Genomic DNA, 20,290 nt, shown 5'->3' on the forward strand with positions numbered 1-20,290 from the left:
TCTGAGAAATATGATAAACAAGGGGCAATTTCACCAACTGTGTCGCATCAACGAGGTTCCTCAACAGTGCCAGAGTAGCTGTCATTACGCGCAGCTGTGGCAATTTGTAGCGTTTGTAGCACTAATTCATGACACGTTTCTGCAAACCATCATCACGATGAAGTCGCAGTCATCATAATTATTAAACATGGGAAGGGTGATCAATGATTCTTCACTAACGTTCATGTTGTAACTGACTTCACAAAGTGCTTCACAAGATAGAATTAAACAATCACTCACTGGGAGATGAATGTAAATACAAATACTGATGAAATGAATAACTTGTGAATAATTCAAAATGTACTTTTTTACATTTTACAGAACACTGTGAAGCCTGCAAGTTGGCAAACAACCTAAAAATGTTATCCGTCGTTCAACTCATAGTTAATCACCTCCTTATCATATCACCTGTGGCTATTGCAGCGGAACCCAGGTGTATGCTTGGTCTGAAGAATGCGTTAGGTGGACACATTCTCACCACACATTGTTCCTTTATGGGCGACTGTGGCTCAGAGGTAGAGTGGGTCATCCACTAATCGGAATATCAGCGGTTTGATCCCCAGCTCCTCCAATCCACATGTCCCTGGGCAAGATACTGAACCCCAAACTGCTCCTGATGGCTTTTCCATCGGTGTGTGTGAATGTTTACTGGGTAGCAGGTGCCACCATGTATGGTAGCCACCCCTGTGACTGTGTGTGTGAATGTGACATGTAGCGTAAAAGCATCTTGAGTGGTGAGAAGACTAGAAAAGTTCTATACAAATGCAGTCCATTTACATTTACTATACAGTTCATGTGGGAAAAGGTGTACACATGCCAAAGTACACATTGTTTTTGCATCTGGCCCCAGGTCAAACTGACAAATACCTTTTTTTATCAATAAAAACAAGATTGCAAATCTGACCCAAAAAAGTGCTACTAATGGCAGGTTAACATGTTTTGCTAATTTGAACGCAACCTGCAAGTAATTAACTCACCTTTGTAGTGCTGTTTACAATGCTTATCTAGCTACTTTCATTAGGTGCTTATCTGATTTTGTTTTTCTGCTGCACTTGTGCATGACTAAAACTTACACATTTCTTACTGGCCTAAGGAACATAGAAAAATTCCCCTGTGCATGTTGTCAGTCTGTTATTGCAATGCTTCCAAGCACCTGCACTGTAAAACTGATGGTCATATTGATGACTACGCCATGGTGGGAATAAATGGGGGTAGAATCTCGCCACTGCAGCCAACTATGGTCTGACAAGCTTTCCCTGGGAGCAGAGGATTTTCTGTACCATATTTCATACCATATTACCTATCATTATGCTGAGTGGAGCAACTTCACTAATCCGCAGTTTAGTCTCGGGGTGAGTTAAATTGTCGCTAGCCGCTAGCACTAACAACTAGCAGAGGGAGAAGGGTATCTTTAGCATGCAGCAGTCAGTAGTTGCTGTTGATGCCTGCTCTGTTTCTCCCTCTGAGCCAGTGAGCTGGTGGCGGCTGCTGCTGCTGCTGCTGCTGCTGTTGGGATAAGGACAACTAATTAGCCAGAGTGACTCTCTCTCCTCCTGAAGCAGCACAACTTCAAAGTCACTCTACTGTCCCCAAGCCCAGAGAGAGAGAAAGGAAGAGAGGGAGAGGAGGCATGAAGTGCAGGATGAAGGGAGATAGAGGGGAGGGAAGAGAGTGTGTGTGTGGGGAGGGTTAGAAAGGATGGTGAACGTGAAGTTAGAGCACTTTGTATGGATGTCTTGTGAAGTAGATATCGCTACGCAGCTACACTGATTTTGATGGAGGTTTTTTAGCGTGGTGAGGTTACTTGTGGTTTGCTGACTCTGTCCTTGATGTCAGTCATAACATTTCAGATGAGAAAAATGTGTGCGTGAGAGAGAGAGAGAGAGAGAGAGAGAGAGAGAAAGAGAATTTGGAGATGGAGAAGCCAGCAGTATAATTGCCCCCTGAAGCTAATAATTGAAGCGCTAAGGACATCGCATGTAAGAGCTGAGAACAACCAGGCAGCACTACAGCCAGGGTAGACAGCTGCATTACCTAAGATGGCCTGAAATGTAAGGATAAGGATCAATACTTTTTTTTCCCATTAACTGGCTCATATTGGTACAGTTTGAATGTGATTACCTGCCCATTAATGAGGAAGAACTGCCTCTTCTCTGGAATTAAAATAATGCAGCCATAACATTTGAGCAATCTTCACAATCTGAACATCTGTCTCTGAAGTCTAAATAGCAAAACATGAGGGAAAGTTTCATTTGAGAGATAGAGATATATATGAAGAGTCTGTAGGCAACATGACAAAATTTTTGGTATCAGAAGTGCTCTGCTTCTGTTTGTAGTTTGTGTAGTATTGACAAAAGAGCTGGGACACATTGGCTGAAATGCAATCTTGGAACCCAACAGCTATCATCTATGGACGATTAAGATTTATACTTGCTTTTTTAAAAATGTATCTGCATACATATGCAGATAAACTAAATCTGTTTAGCTGCAAAGACCAGCGCATGGAAGACAAAGTCTACCCAATAATCTGCTAGCCACACCAGAGGCAGGATTTGAATTTAGCAAGGTAACCTCAGGGTCTCTGGGTAACTCTGGGTACTACAAAGCTGGTTCTCTTTTTACCAGGTTAAATCACCATGGTAACTTATGCTGAACAGCTAACCGCCCCAGAGCAGGTTAACTTCAGAGTATTGGATCACAGCCTGTCAACAGGACCTCTGACCAATCGGATCACTGAAGAAAAAAGTATCTAAGGATAAAAGCCCAGAGTCTCAGGTGAAAAAGAGTAGCTTAGGTCAGTAGAATCATTTCATTGTTTCAGGGCTCTATTTCCATGGGTTTAAAACAGAGCTTCTACCAAATGAAGAGATGGTTTACAACACTAAATGCAAAGTTTATTTTAGTCTGCAGTGATAGTGTTGATATTTTACAGTCTGATTCCATCACTGCAGCTCAAAATAACCTGAGACACCTGCGTGATGAGAACTAGGAAGAAAAAGATAATATTTTATTATTAAAATAATCCACACACTGTTAACTGGCTGCAGTTATTATGAATGCAACATTTGGGTCAGATAGATGGAATCAGTCATTAACTAGGCTACTTTTTCCACTCTTTACTTTGGTAACGGAAACAGTCTGGCTTTCATGTGACATATTCAGAGTAGTTTCGTTATCTTCCAACGAAATAGCAAAAAAATACTCTATACTAATGTCAAATATAGCCTGGTGATACCTACACGTAATTGACGTCTCAGCTGATGGTGTATTTCTGGATAGTATTTTCAGCCTACTTCATTCATGGTTCTGATGATGTCACTCGTAATTAACACCCCCGCCTCTTTCACATGAGCACGCTCGTGGCTGGATAGGAAAACCCAGAGTTGACTGTTGACTAGTTGATAACCAGCTTTGGAGTACTCATTATCCAGATGGCCAATGTTAGGGTTAGTCAGATAACAAAAAGATATCCTGGGTATATTGAACTAGCTTTGTAGTACAGGCCTCAGATCTCCTGAAATATTGGCCATTGCTCCCAGAGGCTTATCGTCATCAAAACCATAGCTGATGGGTTCTGGGATTAAGGATCGGGGCCATATTCAGCATTTTTACAATAATCAGCATTGTTGTTTTTTTCATTCAATATATGAAACAATAAACTAATTGAAAAGTTTGTTTCTGATACTGCCTCCTGCCTCTGTCTGCAGTCACTACTCTTTACCCTTGCTTGATGTCCCAACCACAGCACTGTTTGATTTGTTACTCCTTATAGTGATAGCCTACCAACACTGAAGACTACTGTGCCACAGACGAGGACAAACATAGATTGGAGCTGCTCCATTCAGCAAGCGGAGCTGAGTGTCGAATGTAAGGCAGCAGATATTACTGAAGTTAAACACACTTGATCACTAATAATACCCACTGATGGACCCATTCATATGAGTCAGCATCACATTTGTCACTAGTGGGAAAACTCTGCTGGCTGCTAAGCCAGTTTATGCAATCTAAATACAATATACAAAACACAAACATATTGGTTCCAAATATCGGTTATCAGCCTCCTTGGTTACTAATACTCAGCCCTGAAATAACATATCAGTCGATACCTGTCTGAGACTGCATTTGAGATAACTGTATGACACAAAGGTATTCAAGTTTTAGTACAAAGCATCTAAAATTTAGGACTCAAAAGGCAGAGAAAAGCAGGGTATAAAGGTTGAGTACACCACCCGACAGGGATTGTGGTAGGCGGGTGAGGAGCAGAATGCCACGGCCACAGATGAATCATACAAGGTCTAATCTTGTTATCCCGACACCTCACTGACAGCACTGTAGCTTTCTTTCTCCGCCATCTCTACTCTTCCCCTTCTAATGATTATGGATTGGCCATTCTCTCCCGTCTCTGTGCCGCGAGTGGGTTGGATCTCAAAATGCCTCCAACGCGCACACGTTTAACTCGGTGTTGTGTGCATATACTGTACGTGTTTGCGTGCGTCCATGTGTGCACATGTCTGTGCTGCTGCGGAGACAAGGCAGACATCCCCTTGAAATAAATGGGTTTCATATGTTGTGCCCCTGCGCGTTGATCCATCAGCTTTATATGGTGCTGAGCCAGAAGCCAGGGCTTCGCACACAGTTTGATCTTAGCAGGCTGACTGCACACAAAGACTGCAGAATTAGCAACTCTGTTTCTCTGCTGCTTCTTTCGCTCGTCTCTGCCTGTTGAGTTTGAGATTTGGCAATAAAAAAGTATTATTGCATATCTTTGATTTGGGTTCAATCAAATGTAGACATTTTTATGTAGATTATAGTTACATAATTGAATAAGGCCATCAGAAAGTCAGTACAGTATATTTGTGGTATAGTACTGACTAGACCTGGAAAAAGAGCATCAACAATCACTTTCTATTGTCACATCATTTTTTTCTCTCCGTCTCTTTTAATCTATACAGCGTTCTTTAGAAACCTAAATAATAATATGGAATTCCCCCCGAACCTCACAAAGCCCTTTGTCTGTAATTAGTCAATATGAAGGTCACGCAGTGTTCTACATCCTAATTTGGTTCCCAATCACTACTCCCAAATCAATTTATACCCTTTTTTCCCCCAGTCTGTACTGAGTGTCGATGAGGCTCTGCTGAAAAGGAAACGGGGAATAGATTTTACCTGCAGGGCACAAGATGTTTGGGGATTGTGAAGAAACGTCAGCTTCCAGCCCTACCTGTGTCACATTATGTTTCATGCTAAATACCATCGACTGAAGACTCCAAACATTGAGTTTTACACAGTTCTGCCTGCTAGTTTGTGATCTAACACATCCTGGAGAGAGACGTGTAAAACCGTTAGTGCTGCTGCTCACTGCGGTGACAAAGCTCATCAAACACACGCAGGGTTGTTTGACTGATTTTACCTCTCATATGTCTTATCGAGATAAAACAGAGATGGAGTGCAGACAAAATAATGAAATGGAGGGTAGCAGAACACAAGATGTAGCGGGATCCCCCATTGAGCTCGACAGGAGACAGACAGATGTCTAAACCGATGGCATTTGTTTCTCCTCTTCAAAGGCAGAAGCCGCTGCGTTGTCAGATAGATGAGAAAACTCTGTTTGCCTTCTTATTTGTTGTTGCTTTGGTGTTGCTTTTGGTTTTCTGCTTTTGCTTTGTGAGCGAAGGGCACATTTTATCCAGTTCTTTTACCCTTAAGTGGAGTGATGCTTTCATGGGGAGATCAGCAAAGTTCCCTTTCAGAGTTTAGTTCTCTTTTTTTCTGTCTGTTTATTTCTTTGTTTTGCGCTGGGATTGCGAACCTCTTTATATCACCTGTGGACCCACTGAAGTGTATTTTGTGTGTTTTCCCTCAGCCACTGCGTATTGAGATCATCTTTCATTTGTCTTGTTTCGGTAGGGACTGATAATTGAATAGGTACATCATGTTCCCTTGAGAGGGAAACTGTACTCAATTTTTACTTCCAAATCTGTCCTTGTCATTTGTTTTTATATCATGTTGCTTCCATTTAAAAACCCAAGCGTCCCTGATGCCCTACATCTCAACATGTTACCTATCATTATGTGTTTGTGCGCATATTTTTTCTGCTATATATTGGCCTGTGCCCTGACCTAATGTGATTTGTGAACCTGCGGCACTTTGCCCTTGTCTTCATTAACATTGATGCAGAGATACATACAAAATAGCTTTGTTGGTACAGTTCTGTGGGATTGTGTAAAAGCACAAAAATATTTGATGTGTGTGTTATGTGCGTATGTGGCATGTGGCACTATGCCAGAGCTTTGCGATACTTTAACTGATGGACAATGAAGTATGTCACAGTTTGTGACAACTGTCATCTCACTGGCAACGGCTGTGCTGTGATATGATTATTCAGATACCATGTCATTATTCTAACTGTCACTGCATATACATTCAGTTTGTTTGTGTGTTTGTGTGAGTGTGCGTGCGTAAGTTACACATACCATAAATGGCACCATGAATGACAGCTCCATGGCCATTGTCTAGTTGCTCAGAGTCAACAAAGACACACACACACTCTCACACACACAGACAGCTGCCCTTAAGGTTCTGTCTGTGCTCTGACTGCAGGATCTGGTCGGTAATAGTCTCACATCAGACAGGCAGGGTTGCAGGGTGAATCACAGCTTGTGGACAAGCTTGCCACAAAGAGCACTGTCAACAATGCTCCTTACTGGCCCACTTTCACACACTCACAGACTACGCAGGAGATTGAATTCTCTCCCAAACTGGAGGCATTTATAGTTATGAGCCAAGCACACGCTTGACAGTGATGCCCCAAAAGTATTCATTTCATTTGTCAACTGGAATTTACAGATACCAAAGTAAACAAATACCAATCGTACGTCTTATGTCTGCAAAACTTAAAGATCCAGTGTGTAGGATTTAGGGGCTCATATTGGCAGGAATGGAATATAATAAGTATGTTTTTGTTAGTGTATTATCACCTGAAAATAAGAAACATTGTGTTTTCCTTCCTTCCTGATTGCCTTAGAATAAGCCTTTTATATCTACATGGGGTCTTTGTCCATGGAGTCCGCCATGTTGCCCTGCCATGTTTCCTCAGTAGCCCAGAACGGACAAACCAAACACTGGCTATAGACAGGGCCTTTTGCATTTTTGCATCGTCCACTGTAGTTAGCAACCTCTTAGTTGGCAAACTGCGTTGGAAAAACACATTTTTTAACACAAAGCTGCTGTAGTCAGTGTTTTTACCAGTTTAAATCACGGGGTGTGTTTGTTTTGGAAAGGAAGAGATCTCTGCTGGTAATTCAGTACCTGGTAAAAGCTCCCTGAATGTCTGGGTCTTAAGTGCACACAATAGCAAGTGCTGGGCTGGTGGCCCGTCTGTAACCAGCTGAGCTACATCAGAGAAACACTGATTTGTAACGTGAAACTGCTTTATTTTGTGTTTATACCGGTTTTAATCACCAAGTCCATTTGTTTTGGAGAGGAGAAAACCTCTGTGGATAATTTGGCTTCTGGTAAAAACCTCCTGAACAATGAACACTGAAGGAATTCTTGCAATCTGCAAATCACTGCTAGACGCCACTAAATCCTACACACTGTTCCTTTAAAGGATATAACAGTGACTGTGTGTTTTGTTATGCCATTGTATGTCACATTAATAAGTTAGTTTGTATGAAGATCTTACTTTACAATGAAAGAAATGATTATTGAGAGTTTCACCTCACCTCACTACTACTACTGAGGTAAATACTAATACTGTACTTATATCCTGCCTGGATCAAAGACAGCTGTGCTTTGTAAATGGTTATGGCAGAGGGCTATGCATGTACTTACAGAACTAGAGTTCCACCCATGTAATTTACCTGCATTTCTTTATCTCTTGATTGTGCTGTTAACAAGCTTCCAGAAGGCTTGAACATTACGCACAGGCTACATTCATTTGTGGAGCAGGAATAAATATACCACTTTTAGCTGTTGTAAATAAACAGGGAAATTAGCTCCGACTTGGCAGTGTTAATGAGTTTGGGACAGATTCTGATGTATATTTGGGCTTTTTGCGGTCAATGTGTTGAGCATCTAAAGCAAGACACTTTTAACTTCATCAGCTCCTTCATCTACATCCCTGTGGGGGTTGCTTGCTAATGACTCTGTTGTGCTAACACACTCTCAAGAACACGCTCTCTCTCTTTCCCTCCCTCCTCACTCACACACTGTACATGCCCACAAAGCACAAACACACGCATGTAAATACATACAGGCACAGTATGCTTTTGCACATATGGTTTGCCATTATTAGGGTAAATTAGTATGCGTACACAGTACCATTAGAGCGTGTGAGTGTGCCTTTTATGTGTCAAAGACTCACGCTCAGTGTAACAGCTAATTAACAAGTGCTTGTGCTAAAAGAACTCCCTGATTACATTATTAGAACTAGAGCTGAACTTATTTACAAAGTTTCAAGCCAATTTGGGTTTTGTTCAGTTGACCAGTCTTACCTGCTGACCTCTTGTCTGTCCGGTATCGACGCCTCTGCACAGCTAACCATCGACCAGGCTCGTGTGTCAATGAATAGGCCATGTATTCATATGTGGAGATAATTAGTTGAGTAAGGCAATCACTGTTAAATAATCAGTTCTGTTCGCATGAATTATTGCACTAAATAGCCTCATTACTCATTCATTACTCATTTTCTTTGTTTAAGTTGACACACAGGGTGTCTGCAGGTCCTCAAAAAGTGTTAGAATGTCTTAAATAAAGTTTTCTTAATATGAATATTTTCGGTCACATTACTGCGAAAATGTCTCCAGCCTGACAGACTCAATGACTGTTCACAATCATTGGACAGACTGAAGAATTGCAGTAATAAATAGCATTTATGACAGCCATGAGATTTTGTTTTCTTTTAACATTAAAATTAAACTCACCCAATTGTTATCATTTATGCTTACTGTTTATTTTGGACTGACATCGGTGGGTTTACTTGGAAAGAGAACTTGCACATGTGTGTCACAGACATACACACATATATAAGAGTCTTAAATTTAACTTCTATCTGTAGACACCCAATCAATCTTGTGACAGAACTTTTCAACAGTGCTGTAAAACTCTCAACACTGATGTGGAGACCACTTTCTGAAGGTCTCAGTCTTGTCTCAGACTCCGATAAAGTGGACTCCAGATTTTATTTCAAGTAGGGCAGCATCATTATTATGATCAATTGGTCTCCTGACTATTTTTACAAGTAAGTGATCAATCGTTTCATCCATAAAATGTCAAAAAAAATGTGAAAAATGCTCTTTACAATTTTACCAGAGCCCAAAGTGACATCTTGAGATTGCCTTTTTTGTCCAGTCAGCAGTCTAAAACCTGGAAACTCTTTCATTTACTGTCATAAATGACAAAGAAAACCAACAAATTCTCACATTTAAGAAATCAAATCCAGCAAATGTTTGACATTTTTGCTTGAAAAATGACTGAAACGCTTAATCGAGTATCAAAATAATTGGCAATTAATGTTATTCCTATTGACTATTCTATTAATAGACCAATCTTGGCAGCTCTAATTTCATGACCGGTCAAAAATACATCTGTGGGGACATCACTTAATTGCCTGTGCAAAAAAGAAGTGTTAAAAATAGATGGCTAAGTTGATTTCAGCTCCTTAGTGTTTACGTTAGTGTGCCCATAAAATACAAAGAAAAACTCTCATGAATAAAATTAAACTCTGCAATGCCTTTTGATTATTTTATCAAGACATTTCTCACAGTCTTCAAATGTTTTCAAGTGTACTTGGGTGTCTTAAGAACACATATAAAGTACGGCAAACAAAGAGGCAAATGAAGAGAGATCTCTGCCTGTTTTCTGTGGGTGTTTTTATTTGAATGTGGATCTTCCTAATCAATTTGAGGAGTGCCTGTGATTTGCTTGTACCACATTTTATCCTATGTGTGTCATGCAGTGTGGGACTCACACTGGTCTGGTCTTGGTCTCAATTCCTTAAAGTCTTGGTCTTATCTCAGTCTTGACACACTGTAGTATCAGTCATAACTTGGATTGCTTTAGGTGACTACAACACTGCCTTACAACTGTGCTTTCTGTTTACTTCACAGGTCAGTATTTCCATAAAGTGATGCTTGACAAAGTTTTTTACAATGCACATCACATTTTAGTCTTAAAGTAGTGCACTGGTCTTTTTCAGTAACAGTCAAATAGACATTTAATCAGCCAAATTTACATCATAGGTATTTTAATTTAAGTTTGGCAGCAAAACTGGAAAAGACATTTTTTGTGCAAGATAAGGCAGCAGATGACATTTAATACAGTTTTCTCCAGCGTCCTAGGAGGATCCAATTTTATCTTCCTGTGCTGCACTTTGGAAACAATTCCATCTACCTCACATGCAAATGTAGGCGACTGTAGGTTATTAGATTTACACTTTCTTATAACTGATATAGACGACCTTCAGATCTAATCATTACATCCAGTCCTGTGCTCTCTCTTTTGTCTCCGAAAACCAGTTCATTAATCCACATTTCACATCGCCACACAATCCAAGGTCACCTTACCAATCCTCTCGTATGAAATATCTCTCGCTTTGGGAGCAAGTGACGGAATGGACGAGTTGACAAAAAGACACTTCAGACAGCCGCCACAGAAACATGGCTGCCAAAGGGATCCGCTGCCTGCCCGTCACTGATAAATCACTCATTCTGCGCAAACACATGCACGGCCGTTCACATGCTGCTATACACACAAACACACACCTTTCACCCTCTTCCCCAGCCTATCTCATCCCATCCCACCTATCAGCCCGTGCAGTTTGTTTGAGAGGTTCATGATTATACACTTTGACCCCAGGGTGTGGAGGACCTCTGCCATTAGACTCTATTATGACCAAGGTTATCCAGGGACATGTCTGTTAGTGTGAAATGATGTGGCCTGCCATTGGTCTAAGTGGCAGCCTGATGGATCTGTCAGCAACATGGGCACACATCATAGACATGATTAGAGACACAGAATGGGAGAAGCAGAGAATAAATGAAGGACAGGAGAGACGGAGGAAGCGGAGGAGGAGTGTCAGAATTGGTCTTGGGTGGGAAGGAGTAATGAGGAAGATTTGAAAGGGAGGGAGATGAATAAAGGATAAGGACTAGCAAGCTAGCAAGCAGAGACTATGTCCAGATCGATTTACATGTCTCTGGCATTGATCAAACTCCCCCGTGTAGGGAGTTTACCTCCGCTTCACAAAGGATGACTGATACAGTGATTATCAGAAAAACCTGCCGCGCCGACTGTGTATCCATGTGTGTTTGCGTGCATGTGTATGTGTATTTGTGAGGTCCACAGGGTGGAGGGAAAAGCGATAAACAGAAGGATGAAAGTAAGAGAGAGATTACTTTTTTGCTGTTCAAAGACTTTGACTGGAATAGATTTATACAAATATGATTTTATTTTGTGTTTTCTTTTGCTTTCAGCGGGACTAGCACAGTCATGGGAGATAACACGACTACCTAGCGCGCATGTTCCATCACCAAATACTGTTAAATCCATCACCCCAAGCCCTCTCTGTCAATTTCTAAACCAATTTTGGATAAGCAGGTTCTCCCAGGAACACATGTTAATATCATCTTGAAGGTAGTGGCCATGCCAAACACAGGAAGAGCACATGAAGACACACTGTAGGATAGAGTTGGCTCTTTGTGACCGATGTGACCAATGTGTTGTGTGTGTGCATTTGCCCTTGAATCTGATGTCCGTCCTTCCTGGTTAAAAGACGGACATGCAGCACTCTAGAACCCCGTAACGCCTAAACATTTACATGCATGTGTAAGCACGTATGCAAAGATACACACATGCATACATACACACCAGCTTGGCGACCCTCTGTTCCTGGCAGGAAACACAGATTCTGCCCCACTGGCTCACTGACCGACATATGGATGGATGGAGGTGGCTCGTGGCTTGCCGCGATCAGTGGCGTGTGTGTACAGTGTGTGTGCATCATGCGTTAATGTGTCCACATGTCACCAGTATGAATGGGCGACGAGCTGACTGGTTTTGTCTGCAAGCCAGTCGTCAAGCTGCGCTGTCTCCTCCCCTTCTGCTCACTGACAGTTGGATCCACGTCTCCTTCTCTCCAGTCGTTACCCCATCCATACCTTACACCTTCCTCACCCATATGTTAACAGATAGGATTTCTCTATTTTACCCTCCCTGCAATTCCGTATTGAGATATTTGCTGAAGTTCAAATCAAGCAAATGAGATGTAGAACACAAGCCTGAAAAGAGCTTATTCGTGATGACTTAAATCAAGATTATAATATTAAGTTAAGTTAATCATGTTCTGTAGGACTTTTCAGAAAAACAAAAACTTACCAAATGACGAGAAGAGTTTAGACCACTATAAGCTATTGAAAGTTGACCTCTGCTACTGCAGTGTTGAGAAATATTAGGTTTACATGGATGCCTGGTTGACTTAGAGTGAATTTATGAATAGATCATATTTGGAAAAAGAGTAATATCATAAATCATGACTAGATGAAGTTTCTTAAAAAAAGGAGATAAGGTGCAGGCATTTCACCGGTTTGGGATTTGAACGTGATTTTGGAGGAAGAAATTTTATTAAGGGTTATAGAAAATGCACACCCACATGTAGTTGTATGTAGTAAGTTAAAAAAGTATTTCACTGCTGGAGAGATGTTTTTTTTTTTTTTTCCATAAAACTAGACTGTGTACTGTATGTAGTAGAAAGATTCAAATACTTGTGCAATTGGTGCTATATGACCAGAGAAAACAGAGGCAAAGGGCTGTGGCATTTGCTTTTGCTCAGGAGGTAAAGACGTACAACTACTAGAATGCACAATACTGATGGTGGGTGACTTAATGTGAGCTTGGTCGTTTTGACACAGGAAACAATATGGTGGCTGGTAACAAATGATCTCATATTACAGTTAAACAGTAACCTAAAATATGTTTCTGAAAACACCGTAGTCAAGAAATACGCATCATGGTAACAGAATCTTGGTTCATATTTGATTGGCACTGCTTAGTTTTACAGTTTGATCTCAGTTTTTTCACCCTTTATTTTCACAGTACAGGAAACAGTAAGGCACAGTACTGTTCACAAATTCTCATATTACAGCCAAACAGTGCACTAAAATATGTCTCTGAAGACATTTTAGGTTAGAAACAGACAATACAGTAACATAATGTTGGTCTGTATTTGATCAACACTGCTGAGCTTTACAGTTTGATCTCAGTTTTTTCAGACTCCATTTTTACAGTACAGGAAACAGCAAGGCACCCACTTCCAGTTCACAGATTCTCACATTACAACCAAACAGTGCACTAAAATATGTTTCTGAAGACATTTTAAGTTAGAAACAGCCAATATAGTAACAGAATCTTGGTTCATATTTGATCAGCGCTGCCTAGTTTTACAGTTTGATCTGAGAGTGAGAGGGGTGGATCTCTCTCTCTCAATCTGCTTCTGTACTCTTTATTTTTGAGCATAGTGGAAGGCAAATGAAAAAAGAAGTACAGTCTGTAGTTTGAGCAACAGCCCTAGAGCCAGTGAAAGTAATGATGTGAGCTGAGAGATGAGCAGGGAGATCTGGGCGCTGGTAAGATGGAGGAAAGTTTACAGATAGTTCATTTACGCATACTGTTATGATACAAAGCTGGTTTAAAAACTGCTAAGTATCCCTTTAAGAGATGATAAAGGGTATGGTGAGAGTGTTTGGCCACAGATTATCAACAAATTATTTTCTGTTGGAAACATAATTTGGTAACCATAAATAAGGTGAGTCTTAGAACCATATTTCAGGAATTTACACCACAAAATGTTGTGATACACTTAATCAAACGCTTTTGAAACATCTAGCAATATGGTACAAGTAAATCAACTGCTGTAGATATTTGGTCCATCAGATGAAGTAAAGGCATGTCGGTGGAATATCCTCTCATTGCCTTGATTGTCACATGCTTGCAGCTCCTGACATTGCCCCCTCATCGCCTTACCTGTTCTCATTTCACTCTCCATAGGCTGTTTGGTGCACGGCGCTGCTAAAAAGGTTATCCTTTCCCCGTGTTGTGTTAATTGTCAACAAAAGAGGCTGCAAGACTCAGGGGTTTGAGCTGGCACTGCCACTGTGCTCTCTTACTGTCTGTCTCCTCTACATTTCTCTTTTAGTCTTCTCCATTGCAGAGAATTACATCTTCATCTCACCCGCATTCACTCATCCTTCGTCTATCTCTCTTTTGTTTCTCCCTCCATCCAGAAGCTCTTGCACGCACTGTTAGCATAGCCACCCGCTTTTTTTTTTTTTTTTTTCATCTTACACACATGGCTGCCCTGTTGACTTTGATCCTCAGATCTCAGTATCAAGGGACCATTCACTTGCTCGCCTGGGGGAGGTGACAGAAATGTCTGTGTTTTCCTTCTGTGCGCATGAGAGAGAAAGAGGGGAAGGCGGGAGGAAGAGAGCGAGATGCAATAAGTGGAGAGTGAGAGATGACAGAGCCTGTGATCCAATATTTTCCCCTCTGAGGTTTTTGGGATGGCTTCTCTGTTCGGTTGCTCTGTGACATGTGTGACACGAATCTAATCTCTTTGCGTCTTTGTTGTTGCCTGGCTGTCTGTGATCCTCTGTCTCCTATCACTGGACTCTTAGCCACAGTGATGAAAACTATTGATGTCACCAGTCATTTGTTTGCTCGTCCATTCAGCCATTCAGATCCAGGGCTGTAATTTAAAGAATCAATAGCAAGCTGATGGAACTATGCTAAACTGGCTCTCATCCTTTGAATTTGAAGTGACACGTGTGAGCGCCAGTGGCTGCTTTGCCTCATTTGTCTATGTTGCTCCAGTCTTCCCAGTGCCCTTCTCATGCATAGTTTCCCCTTTCTGTTATAAAATGCCATCCGCACCTACAAATTACACCATAATTACAAGTAATAAATCACATCAGACGTAGTTTCAAACACAACAACATCAAAATTAAACTCCAGGGTGAAGAAAATGGTGCTCTAGCTTCTAATTTGAAAGGTAAGAATGTGTTTCTTGGAGCCTAGTAGTAAGATGTCATGTTTTCCTTGCAACCATATCAGTTGTAGTCATCAGCACCAGCAGGGATCTCCACTGTAGTTCCAACATATTGATCCATTTAGTGTGGCCGAGTACGACACTGATAGGAAACCCTGTGGGTCAAAGCGTTGCCAATCAGCGCGTCCACCAGCAGGCTCCTGTTCTGATGTCTTCCGCTAATGATGTCCACTCCACACCGATCACTGCCGTACTTTACAAGACAAATTATCTCCCCGTCAAATAGCTAATTTGGATTAGTGTCACTCCTCGGGATCTTGTTCGACCTCTGCTTTCTGATGAGCTGTTTTTTTCATCCTGTTCTTCCTCTTGTAACACTGTTTGGTTTTCGAATTGAGCAAATTGGCTTTACACTGAAGTGCTGAACACACGGAGAGATGAAAAGAGAAGGTGTGTGTTCATCTGACCACCCGTCCATCTGCTCGCGTGCTTGTGTTTGTGTGTTGCGGTGAAAGGTGTCCAAGTGCCTGCTAATAAAGGCTTAATGAAGTGCCACGGAGATATGGAGAGAACTGTCCACACTCACAGATGTGAAACTTAATGAGAGAGTGTGGAGCCATGTGCAGGAGCCAGGAAAGAGGATGACCACCTGGCATTACGCGAACATGAAGTTATGGAGGTGTTAGATGTGTGTGTGTTTGAGGCTTTGATAAGGAGTAAGCGAACAGTTAGTCACTATGTGTGCAGGATTTCTGTTGTTGTTGCTCTACCTGTCTCATTTGCTTTTCACCTGCAGATGGATGCAAGTTTAAAATGTTGTGACTGATCATTAATTGTGGGCTATTTAATGAAACTGTTGTACTGTATAATGCGCGAAAAGAGCAAGGGTTGCTGCACAGATTTACATTAGTGTGTTAATCAACAGCTAATCTTGCAATAAGCAGGCGGTTGTACAGTTAAGTCTTCACATTAAGCCTCATTTCTCTTATTTCAATTAACTAAAAGGAGGCGCTTAGAGGAAGCTTAGGAAGCCAGCTGCTGGCTCTGTAGCATTTCGACAGCTCATCTCTCCCTGAGTCCTGGGTAGCATTAGTCTCTCTGCAGGGAGTCCTGCTGCCAGCTAGCTATAGCTAGCCACCATGGGCCCATTCTTAACAACACACCTTAGCCTCAGGTGAGAAAGTGGCACTGGTGTACCGCTGCTGATAGCTCTCATTAGTCTCTGGATTACCCCTGATTAGCCTAGCCATTACTCCCACTGATACTCCATGCTAATGCTAATTACGCATTTACCGCTTTACCCTTTCTAGACAACCTGTGTGCCTAGCTTTATTAGCTTTATATTTTCCCATGACTGTTTCTTGGCTGCAGCCCCAACACCAGTTGCACAGTGTTGCATTTTTCTCTTCAGTGACTGAATGTAAGCAAATTCAGCAGGTTTTTATCACACACTCGATAAAGACTGGAGATAGGGATGCTGCTATTTGGGCAGAAAATAATCATCAAACGTGTGTCAAGATAGGGTGCAGCGCCTACCTGAGCTGACAGTAATCACGAATACAAGCTGTTCTGAAATGAAAAACAATGCGAGAGCATAATTAAGGGGGAGGAACCTGATTTTACGCACGGTCAAGCATACAGCTTTGTGGCAGTTTAACAAAAACAGAGTTAGCTGGCAGATCAGAGCTTCGACTTCATTCCACATGAGCGTTCCTAAAGTTAAGCCACGATGAGTGTGACATTAAAGCAGCGTGAAGGCTGTCACAGGCAAGTGACAAAGTGAAACTGACTTTGATGAGATTGAGATGAGGCAGAGGAGCCTTTAACTCGCGCAGTCCTTTCATCTTCGTCATTGTCAGTAGCGGCTAGGCGCGGAGGGTGGAGTGAGGGGATGGACAAGAAAGGTGGAGGAGAAGGATGAGCAGATAAGTGCGAGCAGAGCAGGAGAGCAGCGCAGGGGGGTTGAAGATTAGCGGTGGCTTCTGTCGAAGTGGGTTCCATGCTGATTTTCAGTGGCAGCTGTACATGCTGACTACGACTCTCCGGAGATGCTGACACAAATCCAAACTGATCTGCTCGATTTTGGTGAAATTCAGCTCTCACCAGTCTCACAGTTCGCTGTATGTCTCTCAGCAGCTCTGTAAGCAAAAAAAAAAAAAAAAAAAGAACTTAGAAACTTGTGTGGACTCAGCCATCTGTTTGCTGTGGACACGGTGCTGTGTTTACGTACAACCACTGCCACTGCTGGGAGAAAAAGCCTCCCTGGGAGATGCTGATGTACCTGAGTGGACATTTTGACCCCAATTCACCCGCAGGCTGCACTCTTCGTGGACAGAAATGTCTGACTCTGACAGGTTACTTCATGTTTCTTATCAAACCAAGCTGATTTATGTTAACCTCAAGCAAACCAGCAGACTATGAAATATGATTGCAAAGTATTCAACTATAGGCTCGTATTGTGAGAGAGGAGAGGACACCATTTTTGTAAGATAAGACAAACACAACCTGTTTTCCTTCACTTTTTTTGAAGCAAAACTACATTTTCCACCTGAGATAGCAGTGCTTGCTGGCCTGGATGCCAACCAGAGTGTGGTCAAAGCTTATCTCTGTCCTTTCTGCCAGTAGAAAGTGCCAGTCAGCTCCTTTCATTGGTTTACTCATTCCTTTTAAGCCCTTATGCTGGTTGTGCGAAGTGTTATTACAGATTGCTGCTCCTCAGATTTGTCTCTCTAACAGTGACCTTCACAGGTGACCTCAGAAAAACGATTGGCAAGAACTCATCACAGGCTGTTTTTTGGGGTCAGTTGGTTTTTTCCCCCCCGGTACTTCAGTTTGGCAGCAGCGAGAAGAAAGTTTCAGTTTGAGAGGGCAGATTAGGACAATTGGTCCTGGAGTGCTTTTAGGAACTTAATGTGTTGATGTTACACTAATCAAATCTCTTTTTTCTCCCCTCCCCCTTCCTGCCTCTTTCCCTGTCTGTCCTTTTCTCATCAGGTGGAGCGAGAAATAGCTATTCTGAAGCTCATAGAACACCCGCATGTCTTAAAGCTACATGATGTCTACGAAAATAAAAAATACTTGTAAGTATCACCAGTGGATTGTGGTCCACTTTTGATTTATGCTTAATCCTAAATATACTGCACGCACTGAATGATTGTTTGTATGAAGACTTTTATGGCTCATGTATATCGTTATTGTCAAGTGCTCTTTTGGAAACTGGAACAGTCTTTAAAACAAGGGCGTAGGTTGCATGTGGACGGTAGTGACATGGCCCTACCAGTTTTTTGGGAGGACAGAATTGTCCCTACCAATATTTGAACAAACCTGTTCATATTATCCACATACTAACAGCTCTGTGTGCGGAAATTCGGGACAAATCGTATCTTGTAGTGATTCAGTAGGATAAGGAACAGTGAAGCCCGTGGGAAAATCCCATAGGCGTAAACTTTTATGCCTGATTAAAAGTGTTTTCATTTAGTTCTGTTGTTTTTTTGTTCATTTTATCTGTATTTTTTTTGGTATCTTATTTTTGTCTTGAAACATAATGACTTTATTCCAGTTACATTACAGGTTTATTTTGGTAATATAACAATAATTCTCTCAAAATATCATAACAGTAGCCTCAACTTGTAAGAGAACACCGATAAGTGATATATGTTTGTGCGGAAAGTTTTGAACATGAGCAGAAATCTTGCTGAAACGTATTGAGATATTAAAGTCCAGGGGATTATAAATTAAATAAATGAATTTATTTACCATTGGTGTGAATAGGTGTCACATGCACATTTACTTCCCCAAACAAAAGACACAAAGGATAATGGAAGAGTAAAATATGCATAGTGTCAATGTGTGTTGACTCAACAGAGATAACATTGAATGAGAAAAGGCGATCCACAGGAGAATAAATATTTGAAAGCAATACAGAATGCCTGAGAGCCTTACTGAATATTATTTTATTATAGCCTGTTTTTATGTTTTGAATCATCGGCTGAATTTTGTGGGGGTTTTTTAAAAACTGATGCATAAAACTTCACCAGAATGCAGGACATGAAGTATTGGACGCTCAAAATTTCCTCAAGGAGGCCCCCACACCCTCTGCTTAATGTGTCCCCCATTAATGTTGAAATCAAACCTGCTCCCTTGCTTTAAAATACCACAGATTGTTTTGCTGGCCCCGCAGAGCAGTTATGATTGCTGTATTATGATTGGAGGGCAGCAATGATAGCCTTGGAGGGGCTGATGCTCCATTAGTATTGGCATGAAGCATTTAATTTAGCCGCACACGCTAGGGGACTGCTAATAGGGAGAGGAAGTCTGCGAAATGTAAACACCATGACACGCTTATCAGAGGCAACACCATTGCATTAAGAAACATTAGCCGTGGGGAGTGGCAGCTGCATTAGGCCGCTGCAGCCGCTGCGTACGCAGGCACACACATAAATCTATTAGCGAACTTTAACAGCGGTGAGTGACAAGCCCATCAGTAGCTTATAGTAGCCCTCTTGATCCACAGAGGACTGTTTGTCAACTAAATTCAATTAGTTCTCATCTTGAGCTTACAGGCCAAATGGGATTGGACATGCAGTACTGTACATGTCATCCTTTAAGATGATAGGAATAGCAGAATATTGTGATTCATCGTATAATTGGATTATTAAAATCACTTTTTGTGCCCGTTGCTTCATCACTTTTGACAGTTGGTCACTAGTAGCCTCCCCGAAGACAAATTGCTTTACATGTGAATCACGAGTGACTTGAGTGCACTCGGCGCTCCGCATCAGTGATGTCTTCTTTTAGATGAATATTGTTTGGTCTTCCTCAGATATCTCCACTTCAAAGCCAATAAATGATAGACACACTTTTGAGCAAGCAGTCCCAGAGCTTTTAAGATTTATTATGCTGCTGGCACAGATCCCACCACAAGCTGTTTAAAATGGTGTGGTGTGTGTGTGTGTGTACAAGAGGTGAGGGAGACGTAGAAGGAGTTTGATACATAGCCCACCAATATTTTATTTATGAATATTTCATTGCTCGAAATGAATGAATGATCACACCATGATGTTGGTATAAATTATGCTTTTGAGAATGAAAAATGGTTGCTGAAAAAAAGCTCATAACCCATATAAGTACACTTGATTTGTAACAGTGTTGCTATAAGCTGTTTTATTTCAGCTTTTTGCTGCAGTTTTGAAAAGGTAACAAAATAAT

General features: G+C 41.5%; 1 protein-coding gene across 7 annotated transcripts in view; it reads left to right on the forward strand.

Annotated features, from left to right (window-relative positions):
* brsk2a (BR serine/threonine kinase 2a) overlaps nt 1–20,290 on the forward strand; it is a 206,128-nt gene that overhangs the window by 126,962 nt on the left and 58,876 nt on the right. For all 7 annotated transcript variants that reach the window (XM_078168023.1, XM_078168025.1, XM_078168027.1 and 4 more), the window contains exon 3: nt 18,077–18,162. In XM_078168023.1, coding sequence (XP_078024149.1) covers nt 18,077–18,162 — 86 coding nt within the window. The remainder of the gene's footprint in view (nt 1–18,076; nt 18,163–20,290) is intronic.

This window comes from Epinephelus lanceolatus, chromosome 5 (assembly GCF_041903045.1).
Source record: "Epinephelus lanceolatus isolate andai-2023 chromosome 5, ASM4190304v1, whole genome shotgun sequence".
NCBI lineage: Eukaryota > Metazoa > Chordata > Actinopteri > Perciformes > Serranidae > Epinephelus > Epinephelus lanceolatus.